Source organism: Thalassophryne amazonica, chromosome 14 (genome assembly GCF_902500255.1).
Source record: "Thalassophryne amazonica chromosome 14, fThaAma1.1, whole genome shotgun sequence".
NCBI classification, from domain to species: domain Eukaryota; kingdom Metazoa; phylum Chordata; class Actinopteri; order Batrachoidiformes; family Batrachoididae; genus Thalassophryne; species Thalassophryne amazonica.
In genome coordinates this window covers 6,815,942-6,838,065 of record NC_047116.1, presented here as the reverse complement: position 1 = coordinate 6,838,065, position 22,124 = coordinate 6,815,942, and the positions used below count along the sequence as shown (strand labels likewise).

At 41.9% G+C, this 22,124-nt stretch overlaps 1 protein-coding gene across 1 annotated transcript in view; it reads right to left on the bottom strand.

Moving 5' to 3' along the window:
• Positions 1–22,124, bottom strand: part of klf7b (Kruppel-like factor 7b) — a 65,518-nt gene that overhangs the window by 15,928 nt on the left and 27,466 nt on the right. Inside the window, exon 2 of the mRNA XM_034186785.1 lies at positions 7,419–8,061. Within this exon, the coding sequence (XP_034042676.1) occupies positions 7,419–8,061 (643 nt within the window). The remainder of the gene's footprint in view (positions 1–7,418; positions 8,062–22,124) is intronic.

The following is a 22,124-nucleotide window of genomic DNA, read 5'->3' as shown; positions in this document are numbered from 1 at the left end:
TATATATTAATAAGAATTCTAACTTGGAACCCCTGTGTTTGCTTTGATTAACTAAACCAGGCTGTGGATAGTTTGCAGCGAGGTGTGGGCATGGCTGGAGGCCTCAGGTGCCAGACACGCGGTCGTTTCACAATCGTGTCCTCTGATCGGCCAACCCCCCCCCCCCCCTTTTTTTTTTTTTTTTTTTTTTTTTTTTTTTTTTTTTTTTTAACAATAGAACCCCCCCAAACACACTGGTGGTGAAATGAAGCAAGGCCAAGCTTGGGCCTGACGCCACGGCAACCATGATGCGAGCCAATTATAGCACGGCAGAGCAAGGATGCATGATAAAATCACCTAGCAACGGAGAGGAGGAGAGAAAGGGGCGGGAGGGAGGGAGGGAGGGAGAGACTAACAGGCACGGACAATCCACCAGACACCAACCAATTATGGAATAGTGTGAGGCAGTTGCTTGGCAACCCAAAGTGAATGAACAAGCGAAAGAGAGGCGCTGAGGGAGCTGCTCGGAGTTTGAGTTTGGAGGGCGGGGAAGACGAGGGTCACAGTCTGAGGTCACAGTTGGCTTTCTGTGCTGAGCACGAGACACAAGGGTTACATCATCACATCAACAAGGAACAGGATCCACATGACAATATTTACATGATTAAAAATAATAAAGACTTAAACTGACTCAACAATTAAAACAAGTGGGTGGAGCCGATCCAAGCTGGCACTGGGATAGGCTCCACCCATTCAGCCTCAATAAAAGTAAATGTAAAATAAGAAAAAATAAATTAATTAAAAAACAAGAGCTCCATGAACTACACAAAGTGAAAAGAACTGTGTGTGTGCACGTGTTTTCCATTTGTGCAAATATTCTTACCGCTGCACTCAGAGACATTCATTCAGTAGTCGGGAGCAGGGATTGGATTAACCAATAACCAGCTAGCTACCCTGAGTACTACTACAATAAGTAGAACTACGCTGTAGAGTACTCTTCAGTTCCATCTTACTAACTAGGAATAATCTTGATTCTGTTTTTTTATTAATTTACCGCCAGGTGGCTCACGTTATAACCGCCAGGTGGCTCACGTTATAACCGCCAGGTGGCTCACGTTATAACCGCCATTTTGGATGCCACAGACTCAAAACTCATCAAGACGCCTCGTGATTTAAGATTCACACTAATTCCCAAACCAGAGTTGAATAAGATGACAAATATTTGTGTGGAGGACTTTAGATGAATCCTTATATTAAAATTTAGTTCCTGAAGATGTTATCACCTTTACGCCGACTTAAAAACATCACGTTCTTTGATGTATTTTCCCAATTACAGAACCCCCCCCCCTTTTGTACGCAGTTTGTGATGGTTTATTGTGTAGTTTATGGAATTCTCGCCACAGGAAAAGAATAAACATCTTGAAGTGGAGTTTCATGCAGGTACAGTTTATTCCTGACGGGCTTCGCTATGATGAGTTTAATGGCTTGTGGCGGTTACGAGTGAAACGGTTCCTCCCCCTCCGCTACTTTAATCCACCCCGACACGTATGCCCAATGATTTATGGACTGAAAAGTACAAAAAAGAGGATTAGGCTAATTACAGCACAGCGCTGTACTTGTAATGAACACATTGGGTGGGAATACACGTTTATGCCACACACACACACACACACACACACACACACACACACACACACACACACACACACACACACACACACACACACACACACACACACACACACACACACACACACACACACACACACACACACACACACACACACACACACACACAAAGGTCTCTGCTCCGAGCTACGGTGTGAACCCACCTAAAAAAAACCTTATGTTTGGTTAATTCAAGAGCAGAATCAACAGCACAGTTTATGAATTTATTCTGGATTAAAAAGTTATTAAAAAAAAAAAAAAAAAAAAAAAAAAAAAAGGGTAAAAGGACCCATTTCAGGGGAAAAAAGCCAAAAGTTGTTCATCTTATGAAGAATGTCCTGTAACCAATGAAATGATACATCAAATCCAAACTTCATTAATGCAAAAGCAGATTTAAGTACCACATATTCAAGCAAACAACTGGATAGCAACCTCGCAGGCAGCCAACAGTAACCTTGGCTCTTAGGCTTTAAAAATATATATATTTGATAAAAGGATAATAATCAAGAGGTTGGTCCTGATCTGAGGACCAGAGAGTCCTGGTCATGATGTTTAGATGTAAAAGTTCACTAATGTAGGATGGTGCTTCCACCTGGAGCTCTGAAAGTCAAAACCAGGATTCTAAAAACGGACCCTGAAAATCAAACAGAATCAGCAAAAAGAAATTAACAACATGTGACCATGTGGATGTTTAGTTTTTTATTTGTGAGAAACCTCGTAGCAGCATTATGAACAACCTCCAGACGACCCAGGGAGGTTTAACTGTGAAGAAAGGAGATAAAACGATAAACGTGTGAGTGACGATGTGACATCATAAAGCTGAGCCATGTTTATGAGTCATCAAAGCAAAAGAAAACCCGACTGAACACGAGCATCAAAGTCCAGATCCAAAGGCAGCCTGAGATTTTAATAAAAGCAGCAGTAAGTTTTAGGATCAGGAGTGAAGTCAGTGTTTATGTTGTTGCATAATTCGGGTCAGGACAGAGCGCATATGCTGGTGCCACATCCCCCACACTGCTTGGGACCTGGATGGCAACCGCTCAGGTAGACAACCAGTCCATCCCCACCTCTCTAAAGTAGACACCTGTGTGCTGTAGCCAGGTGAAGAGTGGGCGTGTCCAACTTAACAGACAAGAAGAGGAAGCAGAAAAACAAGTAACATCAAAATAATAAGCGGAAGTGGCTGAGAAAGAAAAGTGAAGTGTAAAGTGGCCGCTTATTGATGAGCTAATCTTAGCACCACGTCGCCCAGTAAAGTAGCAGCGGCAGGCTACAGACCAGCAAGGAGGTATTCTGCCCTTTGCAGCCTCTTCAGCAATGCTACGGGCTAACACGAACGTAATTCTATACCTGCACCCACACAACGGTCGTGGGGCTCCTGTAAGCCTGTAACACGGTGGATTAATGATGGCGAGGTCAGATCCAGCATTACTGCAGAGCAGGTCTGCAGGCTGCACTCAGTAATCCTGGTGAATGCCAAACACCCCGCTAACACGCCATGACAACAACTGGAGGCCAAGCTGCTCCTCCAGATACTAGAAATCATGCTCAGGTTGAATAATGTCACCCTGAGGTGGTACACGGCTAACGCGCCAGATAAACGACGCCAGGAGCCACGCTGGATCCGTGCTGAACAGTTTTATATGATACCCGGGTTCCTGTAAGTAATCACTGGTGGATCTCAATCAGGGTCATAAATAGCAGTTGCCATAAATAGCAGAACAGTCTGCAGGTTTTCACTCCAACCAGCCCCCTCAGCTGGAGGAACAAAGACATCAGAAACAACAACTGTTAACAGCAAGTTAGAAAGAAGGTTATTACTGATGTCACGATGAGGTGATGTGATCCCTGGAATGTCTTAGCAGGATGCGTTAGAAGGTTTGCAGCTGACTGAAACAAAGTAGTGGAATTAACGCTTGGTAATACGGTGCAAAAATCACAATATTTTCTTCCATGTGGATCAATATTTATATTTATCATAATAATAACAAAAACCTGATAAAAAAAAATCCCAGTCTTCAAATATAACATATTAACAACAATCTGCAGTAACAGAGTAAGTTGGTGTGCTTTATAACTAAACTAAAAGACGTACCTTTGTTGATGATAAATAATAAAAAAAAATGTTTCCCATCTTTGTTTGGCACCAGCAGATGGTGTTTTATTCTGTGCTTGTCCTTTTTTTTTTTTTTTTTTTTTTTTTTTTTAAGAAATGTAAACCACTTGTGTAGAATTCATGTGTGACTGTTAATTAAGTTGACTCTTAGAAAAGTGTTCAGTCTAAATGTTCTATGTCTATGTAAGGCTTTTATTCTGAAAGGTCCAGATGGAAGACGTGCCTTTACCCTTGCAAGATGTTTATTGGGTTGTTCAGAAGCTGTGTTTTGTTCATTTTAGTTTCCCTTTTTATTTTATTATTCCCCCTCACATACAATACACTTCATTTGTCAAGAACATCCTCAGCTTTAGAGGATGATGCGAGTTTACTTTCAGTTGCTTACCTTTGACAATAATGGCAACCATGGGTTAAATTTCTTTTAAGGTTTATGGTACATTAAATAAGCAAAACAACCTTATATTTTCCCTTCATGTGGTGCATCAAAGGGAAATTTTCACTATTTTGTCTTCACTATGTGCATTTTTATACAGTAGTGTTTGTTTTAAATTTACTGCGTTATTCAATTATCAAAGTATTAATTCATTTGCAGCATTTTACCTCCTACATGCCGAGGCCTGTGCCAAAGCCTAGGAATTTTGGAGCTTTCCTGTCCTTTTACATAGAGATATGAGGCATATTTCAACATTTTGTCCGACATATCAAACTAGTATAAAACTTGAATAACAAGTCAGAAAAGAAAAAAAAAAAAAAATTGATGGCAGAAAAAGTCAAGTAAAATTCTGCATAAACATCTGTATGGATCTTGACCTGTAACAATAAAAAACAGCACGTGAACACCGTTTATGCTAATAAAAATGTGTAGTAGGAGATGATAATTGTTTCGTTAATCTCAGGCCTCGGTGGAGATGTGTATTTCCTCACACACTTTCTGTTCATTTCAACTCGAGCCAAATGGTGCCATGTGTGCCGACGCTAAAGCTACCAGCAGTCTGGCGTGCGTTCCGCCTTCGGGTCACTGAGAGGTTAACTGTAGTTTTCACACACGGTTGGTCACAGTTCAATCTGCAGACATTTATGATGATTCCATCCATCACTGAGACTTTACAGAGGCAGGAACTTCTGGCACAAGACTCAGCGGATCATCACAGAACCAGAAAAAGAATGAAAAACACAAATATCAGATGATGATTGAAATGCTGCACCTGAAGGATCTTATCACAGCTCTTTGATCAGTTTATTGTTTTCATGTAGATCCAAAAGGTACTAAAGAGGGAAGGAGAACTCCACCAGAGTAAACCGCTTCAGTGTTAGGAAGGAACCAGACTGGTTCTCCAACTTAACCAGTCACAAAACCATCAGTTTGGCTGATAAAGTCCTGGTCAAGTCTGGTTGTGCCTCGAGATTCCTCTGGGGGGCGTAAAAAGACAGAGTCCTAAATAAACCAGTGCAGAGACAGAACATGTTCTAGCTGCAGTCTGACCCAGTAAAGCCATGTGGTCCAAACCAAACCCAGTTCATACGTGGATTAATTTCACAGCAGCTCGTCCGCTGCAGCAGATTTCTCCGACAAACTCCAGAAAACGTCCAGAGTTTCCATTTCATGCTGCAGATTTTCTGATTCAGATGAGTTCTCGTCCACAGGAAATCTCCATTTGCAGACATTTCTCAGAATTTTGTACATCTGCGCAGGATGATTGGGATTCAGAAGTAATGCCAGAGCTCACTTATTTTTCCTCTTAATGTGCGAAATACACAGCAACAAAATTTCAGCTAATTAGCACAACCTCACAACTTTAACTGCTTGTATCTCAGATGATACAGCAGCTATAGAACTGGTTCTGATGTCATTTAAAGCTCATTTCAAGCTCTAATGATCTGTCCAACGTTGTGTTCATGGCATCAATCAGAAGTACAAACTGAACTCTGTACTACAGAGTACTGATTCACAATCAGTCTGTGCCAAGTTTCTGTTCCAGAGAACATCTGGGTTGGAGGAAGAAAGGTAGCAAGATCCAACAGTTCTTCTGTGTCAGTCGTGCTGTCGGTACAGTACAATGCAATTTTTCCACAACTGCCATTAAATTCCAGCAGAAACACCCAGACAAATCAGCAGAAACACCCAGACACCTGTACGATGTTTGAAGTGTGCTTTAGCCACGCCCACTGTGTCATGAAGCTGTGAAGTACAGTTATTGTTGAGAATAAAAATGAAAGCTGGCCAAAGACAAAAGTCAGAGTGGCGTCAGATAATGGATTAAACTTTTCTTGTTTACGTGTCATTTGGTGTCAAAGTCGTGACTCCCAGCATCGCAAAAAGCTTCATTACCATAATGCCTTTATAGAGGAACTCATCGTCATCTTGACGTCTACTGGTCAAATAATTTATAACACAATACAACAATATTACAACTCATTTTTCTTCGAGCTTTGCCAGCAAGTAATACTACAGCAATTGAGAATGAAAGATATACTTTAAAACAATCCAAATCAACTAACACTTACTTTAATTAACTGCTGTAGATTTTTCTTGATCTATTGTGTCTGGATTATATATGTTATTGTATCAGATGATGTATAAATTAGAATTTATTGTTTCAGAGTGAGTCAAGTCCACGCTGGCTTCCGAATTCCAGGTCCTGGTACACGTTCAAATGTGAAAAAAACCCAATCAACCCTAAACCTTATCACTTCTGATTAATCAAAGACAGATGATAAATGTAGGCCATGGAAACCCCTTTCAAACTGGACCACGCAGAGGACTCTGGACTAGAGGTGGGCGGATTGATCCTAATATTGATAATATCTATACCAAAGCTGGTATCGATATTGAACGATCCTTGTGTAAAAAGATCGATACTCAAGCTTTTTTCTCTCTCACACACATTGACTGCTGCACACACAGATTCATCAAAGTCTACTCTCTGTCTGTAAGAGCAGTGCTGCGCTGTGTCACACAACACAGAGCAGCGCACCCTTGTATTGTGGTTTGTCAGCCCTCTACCTCAGGAGATTTTGTTTTAAGTTGTGTTGAGTGATATTTTTTTTAACAAAAATGTTGATTGTGATAATAAAGTATTTTGTTGTCACGTACATTATTTGGTGAAATTCTATCCTAGGTCTTTTGGATCCTTTGGATCTATGAAGATTAAATATGAAAAAGTATCGGTATCGATATTGGCGATACTGAGCCTGTATTTACTTGGTATCGGATCAATACCAAAATTCCCGGTATCGCCCACCTCTACTCTGGACTACTCCATTTCCAGCGGAGACCGGATGCAAGCTTAAGTACGTTTTAGGAACCAACTCAGGTCTTACAGACACATTTGGACCTCACTCCACATATCAAACTTACACAGTCATCAAATTTCTACAGACTGATAATATGGTTCGTTGTTTATGCAGAGTCATGCTAAGCATCAGTCGCTCACGCGTGCCACCCCCTCAAAAAACAAACAAAACAATCACGCCGGCTGCTTGCATCTAAATCTATCTTCGCCCACCCCAACATCCTCCGGAGTTATTTGGTGCACTGACATAAATAAAACATTCCACTTTAATAAGCAGCAAATAAGAAAGCAGCATTTAAGGAGAGATTCACACCAAGTCCACCAAAACACTGAAGTAAAGTGCACGGCGAGAGCAGTCTTACCCGTGTGCGTCCGCTGATGCGCCTTCAGGTGGGAACTCTTGGTATAAACCTTCCTGCAGCCGTTAAATTGGCATCGGTGGATTCTCTTTTTGTTCTCCAGGACATCGCCTCCCAGACTTCCTCCTTGTTCGCCGTCACTCAGGGCTCCTCCTCGGCCCGGTGGCGAGGGTAACGCTTGTGCCGCCACAAACTTCGCAGCCCCCAACCCCATTTTCTTTGCCACCAGTTTGAGCGTTAGAGTTCCGTCTGCCATGGCAGTCAGAGTTTGTGTGGGTTTGACGAGGTGGCGGCCGAGCTCCGGAGATGATGGCGGCGTTAGGGACGTGACTGAGGCACTAAGCTGTGCAGCACTGATGCCTCCAGAGTGGTCCTTGGTTGTGATGGTGTCAATTCCTACATCTGATAGACTTTTCTTGTGGGTGGACACCTGGAGGATCTTGGCCTGGACTTTGGGTAGAGACACCAGTAAAGGAGGAGGACTGGGCTGGTCAGGGAGGCTGGGGAGGAGGGGGTCCAGCAGGTCTTCATCACTGTCACCGCCGTGCATGAAGGCCGGCGTGAGGAGGCAGTCCAGCTCCTCGTCAAATAGCTCCGACAGCCGCTTGGGTTCTGTCTGGAGATACCTCTCCAACTCCAGACAAGTCTGCAAGAAAGAAAGACGCAAAGCTTAAATAAATACATTCACAGAACGTGAACAAGGTTTTTAATGTTCCCATGTTTCATCACATCCACTTCAGGACAGACTTCAGGATGTCAGACATTGAGACTTTGCTGCCAGAGTTGATCCTCCGCTTCAAAACTAATTACAGGGCGCTAACGCAGCAACTAGCAATGTGTCCACGATTATTAAATGTCACATCATCAGCAAATGTCACTGGGTTTTGTCTGATTTGTTGTAAATTTTGCAACAATCAAAAAGCACAGACACAAAGATGAACTCGAACGGGCTCCGTGTGGCCTCGACTAGAGCCTGAGTGTTATGTCATTCAGGCCTTTACGGACATGTCAGTCAGTATTGGCATTATTTTTGCAGATATGTACTCTTATTTTGCAGAATAAATAATGACCAAAAAAAAAAAACAACGTCTGGCTGTTGGAAATGGTGTCATTACATAGTTTGCCCAGCAGAGGCAACTTGGTCACATTAGCTACAAGAGACAGAGGCAAAGCGAGCAGCTGCCAATCATTCTCAGTCAGAGTGGGGATTTTACAGCCGCTAGCTAGGTGGGGCTAAAATAGACAAGAAGCTCATTTTATGCAAATGCTGAATGATGCGACATGGTGTCAGCCAATCCCAGTGAAGGCAGTGTGACTGTGTGTGTCACTGTAATTCCTTTAGAACAACAGAAATGCCCAAGAATAAATGAAACAGTGTTTTTGATGAAATATCACCACTGTAAATTATATATAATTATTTTTCCACCAATACAAAACATTCAGTGAACATGATTAGTTCAAAGAATGTCAGAAATGTGAAAACCTGATAATTCTGTTTATTTGTTTTGTTTTTACAGTATTTAGCCGTAACAAAATTGCATAATTGTGGCAATATTTCAATAAAACATTATTTTCACACGAGAGGCAGGTTGTAGGTTTCAGAGGGTTAAAGGTTTCAGCTCCAGGATCAACCTTTACACAAAGTCTTCCAAGTAGATTTGAGTAAATCTGCACAAAAATGATGAGAAAGCCAAATGTCTACGGCTGAGAAGACATCAACAAACCCACACTGTCCATCATCACTGTCCAAACTTTCAATACGTCGTCACCGTGGCAACACAGCCCCCAGCTGGATGAGTCTGTAACCTGGTTTTTGTCAGATTGTGGACAGTTTCAGGCTGTCGGCGCTCTGCGTGCGTGCAGCCGTAGATCTGGTCACCTGGCAGCAGTCCTGAGAGAGGACGAATTTACTGCGTGATTGATTGCTGCTGCCTGGACCGTTCTCCGGAGTCCTGAACTCTGGAAGGCGAACCCGTTTGCCTCTGCTCACTCAAATCAACCAGCCATGGAATTTATACTGCAAGAGCGGGGAAGGAAGCATGCCGAAATAATGGCGGGAAGGTGGAGCACAGAAAGCACGAGGAAAGACTGAGGAAGTGAGATTCAGGGAAAACAAACATTTATCCAGTGATAAGGCAGCCATCTGTGCCGTGCGTTTGGCAGCACTACCACAGTGGAGGCCGATGACCTTCAACGTGGCAGTCAAGGGCGAAACCACAGTACCTGAGGGGGCTGGAGCCAGAAGCCCTCTGGTTCACTAACCCACTTTCCTTATTTTTCTCAAAGTTACAAGTCTGCTCTCCAAACTTTGATTTTATGTTGCTCGGAAAGCAATATTTTCAGGTTACAACGAATGGTCACATCCTTGTCAGTTTGTGTCAATTTTTCACATAAACCAGTGGTGGGCACAGTTCCAATAATCTGATAACAGATAATTATCGAAGATAATGTTTTCATTATCGGATTATCTTTTTAGATAACTTTAAAAACCATTATCGGACCAATTATCTTCCGATACATTTTTGTCCGATAACTTTTAGACCGATAACATAGTAAACAAAGATGAACAGTGACAAACAGTTTTAAAATTTAAAATCAGTCGAGCACCTACCTGTTAAAAGTTTCCTAACAGATGCATAGTTCTACCCTCTGCAAACAGGAGAGCAGTTTCCAGAAGAAACCACTCTATCCTCTATAGGCAAAAGAGAACTGGTCTTACAAAAATAAAAAAATCATTTTCTTTAACACCATACTGATACACTGGCAATATCACCCAAGTCATCCAGAGGCATACATTTTTAACTTATGGTTCAAATTTTAACCAAACTAATTTTGAACAAGTTACTTCAAATTACTGTCATGTCTGATGTTTTATAAAGTGAAAATATCAGATATATGATTTAGTTTTAAAGAAATTTGCTAATTTTAAGGTTTTAGTGAGCACATGCTGTGCCCAGCAGTGCATTATGGGTGATAGGGTAATCTCAGTACATTCACGGCAGGACAAATGCATTTCAGACACTCTGTTCAGGCTCCATGGACAGCAGCATTAAACTCTAGTGCCTAAATTTCTAGATTTCTTTTTCATTTTCAGGAATATCAATTCATGAAAATGAAAAAGAAATTCGGAGAATCCCTGTTGAGATGTGTGGCAATGTCATCACAACTTCAATGTGTGTGTTGCAGCTGTAATGCAAAGAAGAGGAGCGTGGATTGAACATTCAAGGTGTTTGTCCTGTGCCGCCACACTGCGCCGGCTGCGTCCCGACGCGTGGACCCGTCCACACGTCTTTCATTAAAAAAATCTCCTTTAACAGTGGAATATCTGGATAAAATGCTGAAACCGACTTCTTCTGAAACTTCTCTGTTCTCTCACGACGTCCTGGATCAATAGAGCCTGAAATGTGGAGGTTTTCAGCTTGAAACAGGCTGACGACGGCGCCTGAGAGCGCTGCACGACGTCTAGCACCATGGGAAGTCCTTAAAGCGACAGTATCACCTCAAAATCTCTCATCAGCCATTAAAATTTTCACTGAAAACCAGCTTAATTTTTCGAACCGTGTCCACTTCGATGTGTCTCACAGGTTTAGAAAAAATTTTGATCAAACAAAGCGCCAGTCTCTCGGCAACTTCTCAGACAAAGGAATTCTGATGAGGGGCTGGACGACTCCTCCCACAAGGAGTGCTCACAGGCGAATGATGTCACCGACAGGCGTGGAAAAACTCACGCATGCGCACGAGGGTTCAAGCATGTCTGACGTAAAAACATATGAATGAAATCCATATAGTTTTTGAAAAAAATAAAAAGGACCGTTACTTTGACAGCCCTCGTAGTATCAGTAGTCCAGTATCAAGTTCCCATCAGAATGAAGCTCTATATCTAATCTTTATTTTATCTTTTAAATGTTTGAAATCATGCATCAGTTTGCACGCCGTGTGATAACATATTACCTAAAACCACAAGTTTACAGTTAACACAATGAATTGTAGCAAGAAAAATCAAATCATTTGTGAGCGTGAACAAGTTGAACAGATTCACAGGTGCTTAAGATTTCAATCAAACAGGAAGTGACGTTTGCAGCCATCAACATTCTGCCAGTTCTGCTGGAAAACGGTTCACTGAACCTCTGATAAGCACGTTTAGTTCCTTTTCAGAGACTTTCAAAGGATTTTGTAAGTAAAAGACACTTTAGCTCAGTCACCTCTGATGTCAGTAAGATTAAGAAACTTTGAGTCAGAACAAACAAAAACAAACTCCAGCGTCTTTTCAACAGCGTTCACAGTTTGACGTGATATTTTAATGTCTCACTGACAGTTTTAAGACTTTCACCTAATGTGAAACACTGGACTACAAATCAAAAATAGAAAAAGGCTTTTTGTTGTCCCGCAGCAGCTCAGACTGTTGCTAAGGATTGTGGGAGGTGTGCAGCGAGAACGGAGAGGACTGGAGCCCAAGGCTGAATCAAAGTCACGGTCGGCAGCGAACGCTCCGCCTCTGACATCACACGTACAGTATGACCTTTTTTTCTCCTACGCCATGGATACCAGGTAACAATGACATGTGGGGCCCGCGGCAAGCGTGCGGCTAACGGCTCAGACTGATAGCATGTGCCGGCCTCGCCACCCGCTCAGTCCCACAGCATACAGAGAAAGGTCAAACTGAATAACACCAACAATCTGACGGATTAACGAATGAGCTGCAGGACTGCAAAAGTACAAGGCCAATCGGTAACGCTAAAAACCCAACATGCGGCAAAACTGATCGGCTCCAACTGGAAAAAATAATTTACATTGTTTTTTAAATCAACTACAAGTTATCTACAGTTCAGTTTGTAAAATATCAAATAAATGCTTAGAATATGTCATGAAAACATCGTCAAATGACTCATTTTAGCAAAATGCTCCAATATCTAGAGTCCATCAATCAAAACTAACCTTTTTTAAAATATTCAATCAATCAATCAATCAATTTTATTTATATAGCGCCAAATCACAACAAACAGTTGCCCCAAGGCGCTTTATATTGTAAGGCAAGGCCATACAATAATTACGTAAAAACCCCAATGGTCAAAACGACCCCCTGTGAGCAAGCACTTGGCTACAGTGGGAAGGAAAAACTCCCTTTTAACAGGAAGAAACCTCCAGCAGAACCAGGCTCAGGGAGGGGCAGTCTTCTGCTGGGACTGGTTGGGGCTGAGGGAGAGAACCAGGAAAAAGACATGCTGTGGAGGGGAGCAGAGATCAATCACTAATGATTAAATGCAGAGTGGTGCATACAGAGCAAAAAGAGAAAGAAACACTCAGTGCATCATGGGAACCCCCCAGCGAAGCGCTCTATTGGGGTGATATGGTACTATGAGGTCCCTAAGATAAGAAGGGACCTCCCTAGGGAGGACTTCCAGGCACGTCCAACTAGGTGGAGACCCCGAGTAAGACCCAGAACACGCTTAAGGGATTATATTTCCCAGCTGGTTTGGGAACGCCTCAGGATCCCCCAGGAAGAGTTACAGGACTCTGATGAGGATAGGGAAGTGTGAGATGAGCTGCTTGTTCAGCTGCTACCGTGACTGACATGTGCAAGAGAACAAATTTTAAATCATTAAATGTAATGTCGTGTCAATATGTGTTTATCCTGAGTGTAAAGTGTAAGTATCCTTGACAGCAATAATGACAACAGAACTCTACAGAGTGCAGACATCCAAACACCTTTGCTTTTGTCATTTTGTTACTCCACCCCTTTTTTCCCCCAGGTGCACCCCTAAATGCAACTGTTGGTATTCCTGTTTCAGCTCCACCTTTCCACCAGTTTTGGTGAAACTGGTCTCACTAATCTTTGAGTGAGCAGTCGTTGGCAAAGGTATAATATTTTAGTTTTTTCCTCATATTTACCTAAAATCCTCTGGCGGTTTGAGACGATTCGTCCTCTCAGTCACTGCAGAAATGTTTGGAGGCTGACTGCACTTAACCTCAGAAGCAACAAACCGAGTCAGAACTTCTGCTGACTGACGATAAGCTGAATGCCTCTTTTTTCTCCTCCATTTAAAAGAATCTTTTCCTCTAAGGAAGCTCATTTGCACATGAATATAAATCTGGTACTTTCCTTTTTTTTTTTTTTTTTTTTTTTTTTAGAGGGACCGCTTCAAACACAAACTCGATAAGCGTCTGTGCACGGAGGCGAAGCAGCAAGGTGGTGAAACCAGACGGCTGCCGTGATTTGTTTGTTTGTTTGCATAGTTATTGTTTTACAAACAAAAACAATCAAGTATTTGGAAAAACAAAATACAAAAAAAAAAAGATTTTATTCGCTCTTCCAAGGGGGTTCTATGTTGCCAACTTTTGTTTGCTGATTAAAATGCTTTATTTAAAATTTTTAAATAGAAACAAAGCAAACGTTAGTAAAAAGTAATTCGGAAGCTTTTGTTGCAGGACTGAAACAGACAATGCAATATAATATTTATTACAAATAATTATAAATATTACCAATGACCAAAACAACATACGTCATGCTGCCTTCATTTGGATTTGCAGTCCTATATAAAATAGACCTCTTGTCTATTTAAGCCCCGCCCAGCTGACTGCTTGTCTCATTGCTGTACAACACTGACTGATTAAAAATGAATGGCAGCTGCTCACTTTGCCTCAGTCTCTTGTAGCTAATGTGACCAAAGGGTGATGGGGTCCCAGCCAGGCTTAATAGAATTGCAAACAATGCTGCCGGAGTGCCCTCTGTACAAATGACATAATGCCACCATTTCCAACAGCCCGTGTTTTGTTTTTTCTTTGCTATTTCAATTAAATACATTGTCACAGTCAGCAAAAACAACGATCATTCCGCTATGGCTGTGAAACACGGACATTGGCAGATGTTATCAGCCAACCGATATAAGAGGTCTGTCAATAAAGTATAGGTCCTTTTTATTTTTTTCAAAAACTATATGGATTTCATTCATATGTTTTTACGTCAGACATGCTTGAACCCTCGTGCGCATGCGTGAGTTTTTCCACGCTTGTCGGTGACGTCATTCGCCTGTGAACACTCCTTGTGGGAGGAGTCGTCCAGCCCCTCGTCGGAATTCCTTTGTCTGAGAAGTTGCTGAGAGACTGGCGCTTTGTTTGATCAAAATTTTTTCTAAACCTGTGAGACACATCGAAGTGGACACGGTTCGAAAAATTAAGCTGGTTTTCAGTGAAAGTTTTAACGGCTGATGAGAGATTTTGAGGTGATAGTGTCACTTTAAGGACTTCCCACGGTGCGAGACGTCATGCAGCGCTCTCAGGCACCGTCGTCAGCCTGTTTCAAGCTGAAAACCTCCACATTTCAGGCTCTATTGATCCAGGACGTCGTGAGAGAACAGAGAAGTTTCAGAAGAAGTCGGTTTCAGCATTTTATCCGGATATTCCACTGTTAAAGGAGATTTTTTTAATGAAAGACGTGCGGGCGGATTGCAGCGTCGGCTCGCAGCCGCCACGACGCTCCGCCACAGGAAAACACCTCTGTTGGAAGCCTTAAGGACAAGTTGGAACATGTCCAGCTGTTAAACAATTTCTCATATAATCACTCCACTGAAAGCCATCAAAAGCCGCCTGGATTTTACAAATGGTTATCAACACGGAGGTGTTTGTCCTGTGCCGCCACACTGCGCCGGCTGCGTCCCGACGCGTGGACCCGTCCACACGTCTTTCATTAAAAAAATCTCCTTTAACAGTGGAATATCTGGATAAAATGCTGAAACCGACTTCTTCTGAAACTTCTCTGTTCTCTCACGACGTCCTGGATCAATAGAGCCTGAAATGTGGAGGTTTTCAGCTTGAAACAGGCTGACGACGGCGCCTGAGAGCGCTGCGCGACGTCTAGCACCATGGGAAGTCCTTAAAGCGACAGTATCACCTCAAAATCTCTCATCAGCCATTAAAATTTTCACTGAAAACCAGCTTAATTTTTCGAAACCGTGTCCACTTCGATGTGTCTCACAGGTTTAGAAAAAATTTTGATCAAACAAAGCGCCAGTCTCTCGGCAACTTCTCAGACAAAGGAATTCTGATGAGGGGCTGGACGACTCCTCCCACAAGGAGTGCTCACAGGCGAATGATGTCACCGACAGGCGTGGAAAAACTCACGCATGCGCACGAGGGTTCAAGCATGTCTGACGTAAAAACATATGAATGAAATCCATATAGTTTTTGAAAAAAATAAAAAGGACCGTTACTTTGACAGCCCTCGTAGTATCAGTAGTCCAGTATCAAGTTCCCATCAGAATGAAGCTCTATATCTAATCTTTATTTTATCTTTTAAATGTTTGAAATCATGCATCAGTTTGCACGCCGTGTGATAACATATTACCTAAAACCACAAGTTTACAGTTAACACAATGAATTGTAGCAAGAAAAATCAAATCATTTGTGAGCGTGAACAAGTTGAACAGATTCACAGGTGCTTAAGATTTCAATCAAACAGGAAGTGACGTTTGCAGCCATCAACATTCTGCCAGTTCTGCTGGGAAAACGGTTCACTGAACCTCTGATAAGCACGTTTAGTTCCTTTTCAGAGACTTTCAAAGGATTTTGTAAGTAAAAGACACTTTAGCTCAGTCACCTCTGATGTCAGTAAGATTAAGAAACTTTGAGTCAGAACAAACAAAAACAAACTCCAGCGTCTTTTCAACAGCGTTCACAGTTTGACGTGATATTTTAATGTCTCACTGACAGTTTTAAGACTTTCACCTAATGTGAAACACTGGACTACAAATCAAAAATAGAAAAAGGCTTTTTGTTGTCCCGCAGCAGCTCAGACTGTTGCTAAGGATTGTGGGAGGTGTGCAGCGAGAACGGAGAGGACTGGAGCCCAAGGCTGAATCAAAGTCACGGTCGGCAGCGAACGCTCTGCCTCTGACATCACACGTACAGTATGACCTTTTTTTCTCCTACGCCATGGATACCAGGTAACAATGACATGTGGGGCCCGCGGCAAGCGTGCGGCTAACGGCTCAGACTGATAGCATGTGCCGGCCTCGCCACCCGCTCAGTCCCACAGCATACAGAGAAAGGTCAAACTGAATAACACCAACAATCTGACGGATTAACGAATGAGCTGCAGGACTGCAAAAGTACAAGGCCAATCGGTAACGCTAAAAACCAACATGCGGCAAAACTGATCGGCTCCAACTGGAAAAAATAATTTACATTGTTTTTTAAATCAACTACAAGTTATCTACAGTTCAGTTTGTAAAATATCAAATAAATGCTTAGAATATGTCATGAAAACATCGTCAAATGACTCATTTTAGCAAAATGCTCCAATATCTAGAGTCCATCAATCAAAACTAACCTTTTTAAAATATTCAATCAATCAATCAATCAATTTTATTTATATAGCGCCAAATCACAACAAACAGTTGCCCCAAGGCGCTTTATATTGTAAGGCAAGGCCATACAATAATTACGTAAAAACCCCAATGGTCAAAACGACCCCCTGTGAGCAAGCACTTGGCGACAGTGGGAAGGAAAAACTCCCTTTTAACAGGAAGAAACCTCCAGCAGAACCAGGCTCAGGGAGGGGCAGTCTTCTGCTGGGACTGGTTGGGGCTGAGGGAGAGAACCAGGAAAAAGACATGCTGTGGAGGGGAGCAGAGATCAATCACTAATGATTAAATGCAGAGTGGTGCATACAGAGCAAAAGAGAAAGAAACACTCAGTGCATCATGGGAACCCCCCAGCGAAGCGCTCTATTGGGGTGATATGGTACTATGAGGTCCCTAAGATAAGAAGGGACCTGATTATTCAAAACCTTATAAGTAAGAAGAAGAATTTTAAATTATATTCTAGAATTAACAGGAAGCCAATGAAGAGAGGCCAATATGGGTGAGATATGCTCTCTCCTTCTAGTCCCCGTCAGTACTCTAGCTGCAGCATTTTGAATTAACTGAAGGCTTTTCAGGGAACTTTTAGGACAACCTGATAATAATGAATTACAATAGTCCAGCCTAGAGGAAATAAATGCATGAATTAGTTTTTCAGCATCACTCTGAGACAAGACCTTTCTAATTTTAGAGATATTGCGTAAATGCAAAAAAGCAGTCTTACATATTTGTTTAATATGCGCTTTGAATGACATATCCTGATCAAAAATGACTCCAAGATTTCTCACAGTATTACTAGAGGTCAGGGTAATGCCATCCAGAGTAAGGATCTGGTTAGACACAATGTTTCTAAGATTTGTGAGGCCAAGTACAATAACTTCAGTTTTATCTGAGTTTAAAAGCAGGAAATTAGAGGTCATCCATGTCCTTATGTCTGTAAGACAATCCTGCAGTTTAGCTAATTGATGTGTGTCCTCTGGCTTCATGGATAGATAAAGCTGGGTATCATCTGCGTAACAATGAAAATTTAAGCAATGCCATCTAATAATACTGCCTAAGGGAAGCATGTATAAAGTGAATAAAATTGGTCCTAGCACAGAACCTTGTGGAACTCCATAATTAACCTTAGTCTGTGAAGAAGATTCCCCATTTACATGAACAAATTGTAATCTATTAGATAAATATGATTCAAACCACCGCAGCGCAGTGCCTTTAATACCTATGGCATGCTCTAATCTCTGTAATAAATTTTATGGTCAACAGTATCAAAAGCAGCACTGAGGTCTAACAGAACAAGCACAGAGATGAGTCCACTGTCTAAGGCCATAAGAAGATCATTTGTAACCTTCACTAATGCTGTTTCTGTACTATGATGAATTCTAAAACCTGACTGAAACTCTTCAAATAGACCATTCCTCTGCAGATGATCAGTTAGCTGTTTTACAACTACCCTTTCAAGAATTTTTGAGAGAAAAGGAAGGTTGGAGATTGGCCTATAATTAGCTAAGATAGCTGGGTCAAGTGATGGCTTTTTAAGTAATGGTTTAATTACTGCCACCTTAAAAGCCTGTGGTACATAGCCAACTAATAAAGATACACTCAACAAAAATATAAACGCAACACTTTTGGTTTTGCTCCCATTTTGTATGAGATGAACTCAAAGATCTAAAACTTTTTCCACATACACAATATCACCATTTCCCTCAAATATTGTTCACAAACCAGTCTAAATCTGTGATAGTGAGCACTTCTCCTTTGCTGAGATAATCCATCCCACCTCACAGGTGTGCCATATCAAGATGCTGATTAGACACCATGATTAGTGCACAGGTGTGCCTTAGACTGCCCACAATAAAAGGCCACTCTGAAAGGTGCAGTTTTGTTTTATTGGGGGGGATACCAGTCAGTATCTGGTGTGACCACCATTTGCCTCATGCAGTGCAACACATCTCCTTCGCATAGAGTTGATCAGATTGTCAATTGTGGCCTGTGGAATGTTGGCCCACTCCTCTTCAATGGATGTGCGAAGTTGCTGGATATTGGCAGGAACTGGTACACGCTGTCGTATACGCCGGTCCAGAGCATCCCAAACATGCTCAATGGGTGACATGTCCGGTGAGTATGCCGGCCATGCAAGAACTAGGACATTTTCAGCTTCCAAGAATTGTGTACAGATCCTTGCAACATGGGGCCGTGCATTATCCTGCTGCAACATGAGGTGATGTTCTTGGATGTATGGCCCAACAATGGGCCTCAGGATCTCGTCACGGTATCTCTGTGCATTCAAAATGCCATCAATAAAATGCACCTGTGTTCTTCGTCCATAACAGACGCCTGCCCATACCATAACTCCACCGCCACCATGGGCCACTCGATCCACAACATTGACATCAGAAAACCGCTCACCCATACGACGCCACACACCCTGTCTGCCATCTGCCCTGGACAGTGTGAACCGGGATTCATCCATGAAGAGAACACCTCTCCAACGTGCCAAACGCCAGCGAATGTGAGCATTTGCCCACTCAAGTCGGTTACGACGACGAACTGGAGTCAGGTCGAGACCCCGATGAGGACGACGAGCATGCAGATGAGCTTCCCTGAGACGGTTTCTGACAGTTTGTGCAGAAATTCTTTGGTTATGCAAACCGATTGTTTCAGCAGCTGTCCGAGTGGCTGGTCTCAGATGATCTTGGAGGTGAACATGCTGGATGTGGAGGTCCTGGGCTGGTGTGGTTACATGTGGTCTGCGGTTGTGAGGCTGGTTGGATGTACTGCCAAATTCTCTGAAACGCCTTTGGAGACGGCTTATGGTAGAGAAATGAACATTCAATACAGGAGCAACAGCTCTGGTTGACATTCCTGCTGTCAGCATGCCAATTGCACGCTCCCTCAAATCTTGCGACATCTGTGGCATTGTGCTGTGTGATAAAACTGCACCTTTCAGAGTGGCCTTTTATTGTGGGCAGTCTAAGACACACCTGTGCACTAATCATGGTGTCTAATCAGCATCTTGATATGGCACACCTGTGAGGTGGGATGGATTATCTCAGCAAAGGAGAAGTGCTCACTATCACAGATTTAGACTGGTTTGTGAACAATATTTGAGGGAAATGGTGATATTGTGTAGGTAGAAAACGTTTTAGATCTTTGAGTTCATCTCATACAAAATGGGAGCAAAACCAAAAGTGTTGCGTTTATATTTTTGTTGAGTGTAGCTTGATCATATTTAAGATCGAAGCATTAAATAATGGTAGGGCTTCCTTGAGCAGCCTGGTAGGAATGGGGTCTAATAGACATGTTGATGGTTTGGATGAAGTAACTAATGAAAATAACTCAGACAGAACAATCTGAGAGAAAGAGTCTAACCAAATACCGGCATCACTGAAAGCAGCCAAAGATAATGATACGTCTTTGGGATGGTTATGAGTAATTTTTTCTCTAATAGTTAAAATTTTGTTAGCAAAGAAAGTCATGAAGTCATTACTAATTAAAGTTAATGGAATACTCAGCTCAATAGAGCTCTGACTCTTTGTCAGCCTGGCTACAGTGCTGAAAAGAAACCTGGGGTTGTTCTTATTTTCTTCAATTAGTGATGAGTAGTAAGATGTCCTAGCTTTACGGAGGGCTTTTTTTTATAGAGCAACAGACTCTTTTTCCAGGCTAAGTGAAGATCTTCTAATAATAATAATTCTAATAATAGATTAAATGCAGTGTTGAGGCTGTCATTCTCAGCATCTGTGTGGATGTTAAAATCGCCCACTATAATTATCTTATATGAGCTAAGCACTAAGTCAGACAAAAGTTCTGAAAATTCACAGAGAAACTCACAGTAACGACCAGGTGGACGATAGATAATAACAAATAAAACTGGTTTTTGGGACTTCCAATTTGGATGGACAAGAGTAAGAGTCAAGCTTTCAAATGAATTAAAGCTCTGTCTGGGTTTTGGACTAATTAATAAGCTGGAATGGAAGATTGCTGCTAATCCTCCGCCTCGGCCCGTGCTACGAGCGTTCTGGCAGTTAGTGTGACTCGGGGGTGTTGACTCAATATTACTTTATAATCTAAAAAGCACCACCACCACCACCACCACCACCACCACCACCACCAACAAATAGCTTAAAGCTGCTTCAAAACATCTATTTAAAGCTTATTCAGATGCTAAGAATTAGGAAGTCTGGTAGTAGTCATGTTATCAGCGTGCAGCTAATCATTACAAAAAACCTCAAAAAATCCCAACAACATAATTACCGTAAACTCTTAAGTAAAACTCAGTAATATCTGCAAAATAATATTAAAATAAAAGGCTCATTTTTGAGGAAGCGGTATGCTAACTAGCTCAGCTAGCACAAGCTCACCACTGTAGTGATGGGGCTGGTTTAGCTAGCCATGCGATATTTTCCACCTTCGAAGGGGATGGTCACACCTTTTTGACCTACTGCTGTACAGACGGCAACAAGATCAAGTTAGCACCCGGCAAGTACATTTATTGCATAAATCCACCAAATGTGACACAAGAAAATATTAGCGAAGGTAATTCTGTTTATGGCTCACTGTGTTCACCACCATACTGCCGCCACGTCAGACTGGTGAGTTTGTTTATTTCTGAGTTCCAAATACAACTGAACGCAGCATTTCTTCCCTATACTTTAGAACTTACAGGCACAAAAAAAGCACCAAAGTTTGAAACAGCTAGTGGCTAACTTGACACGCAGAGCAGACGTGTTACTGCCTAGCAACAAACTCTGTTTATCCCAGTACCAGCCAATCAGAATAATAAATGATAGAAAAGAGTAAAAAGAGCGATCGTCATTCCAGAGTTTCGTAAATGTACCGAGTGACCCACAATAACTTTTGTTTTGTTTGAGGAATTAAAAAGCAAAAAGTCATTAATTAATTACTTTACCCATGTATTCCTTTTTATTTATTTATTTTTCATTATAAATCAGTTGTGGTCACATGACGACAACATCAATTTGGGATTTTGTGCTATGAAGAGCTGCACACAAGGTGGAACAGACCTGACACTAAACGGGCAGGTTATCTGTGATAAAATCAGACATTTTCTTCAAATATATGACGATAAACTTATGTTCATATCCGCTGTACACTCGTGAATCTGCCCCGCCCCCTTTACAAGTAGAACTTCCTGGACGCTCCGACACTGGGATACGGTACCTCAGCTGCTTCATCAGCACAGATCTGAATGTTTAAAGTTCTTCAATAGTTGACTTTAGGCGAGCTGTTGATGCTCGAGTGGTTTAGGAAAACAAACAAATTTCACTGACGGCACTGTCAAAAATTCCAACAGTGGCATTAAACATACAGGTGGCTCTGAACTAAATGGATG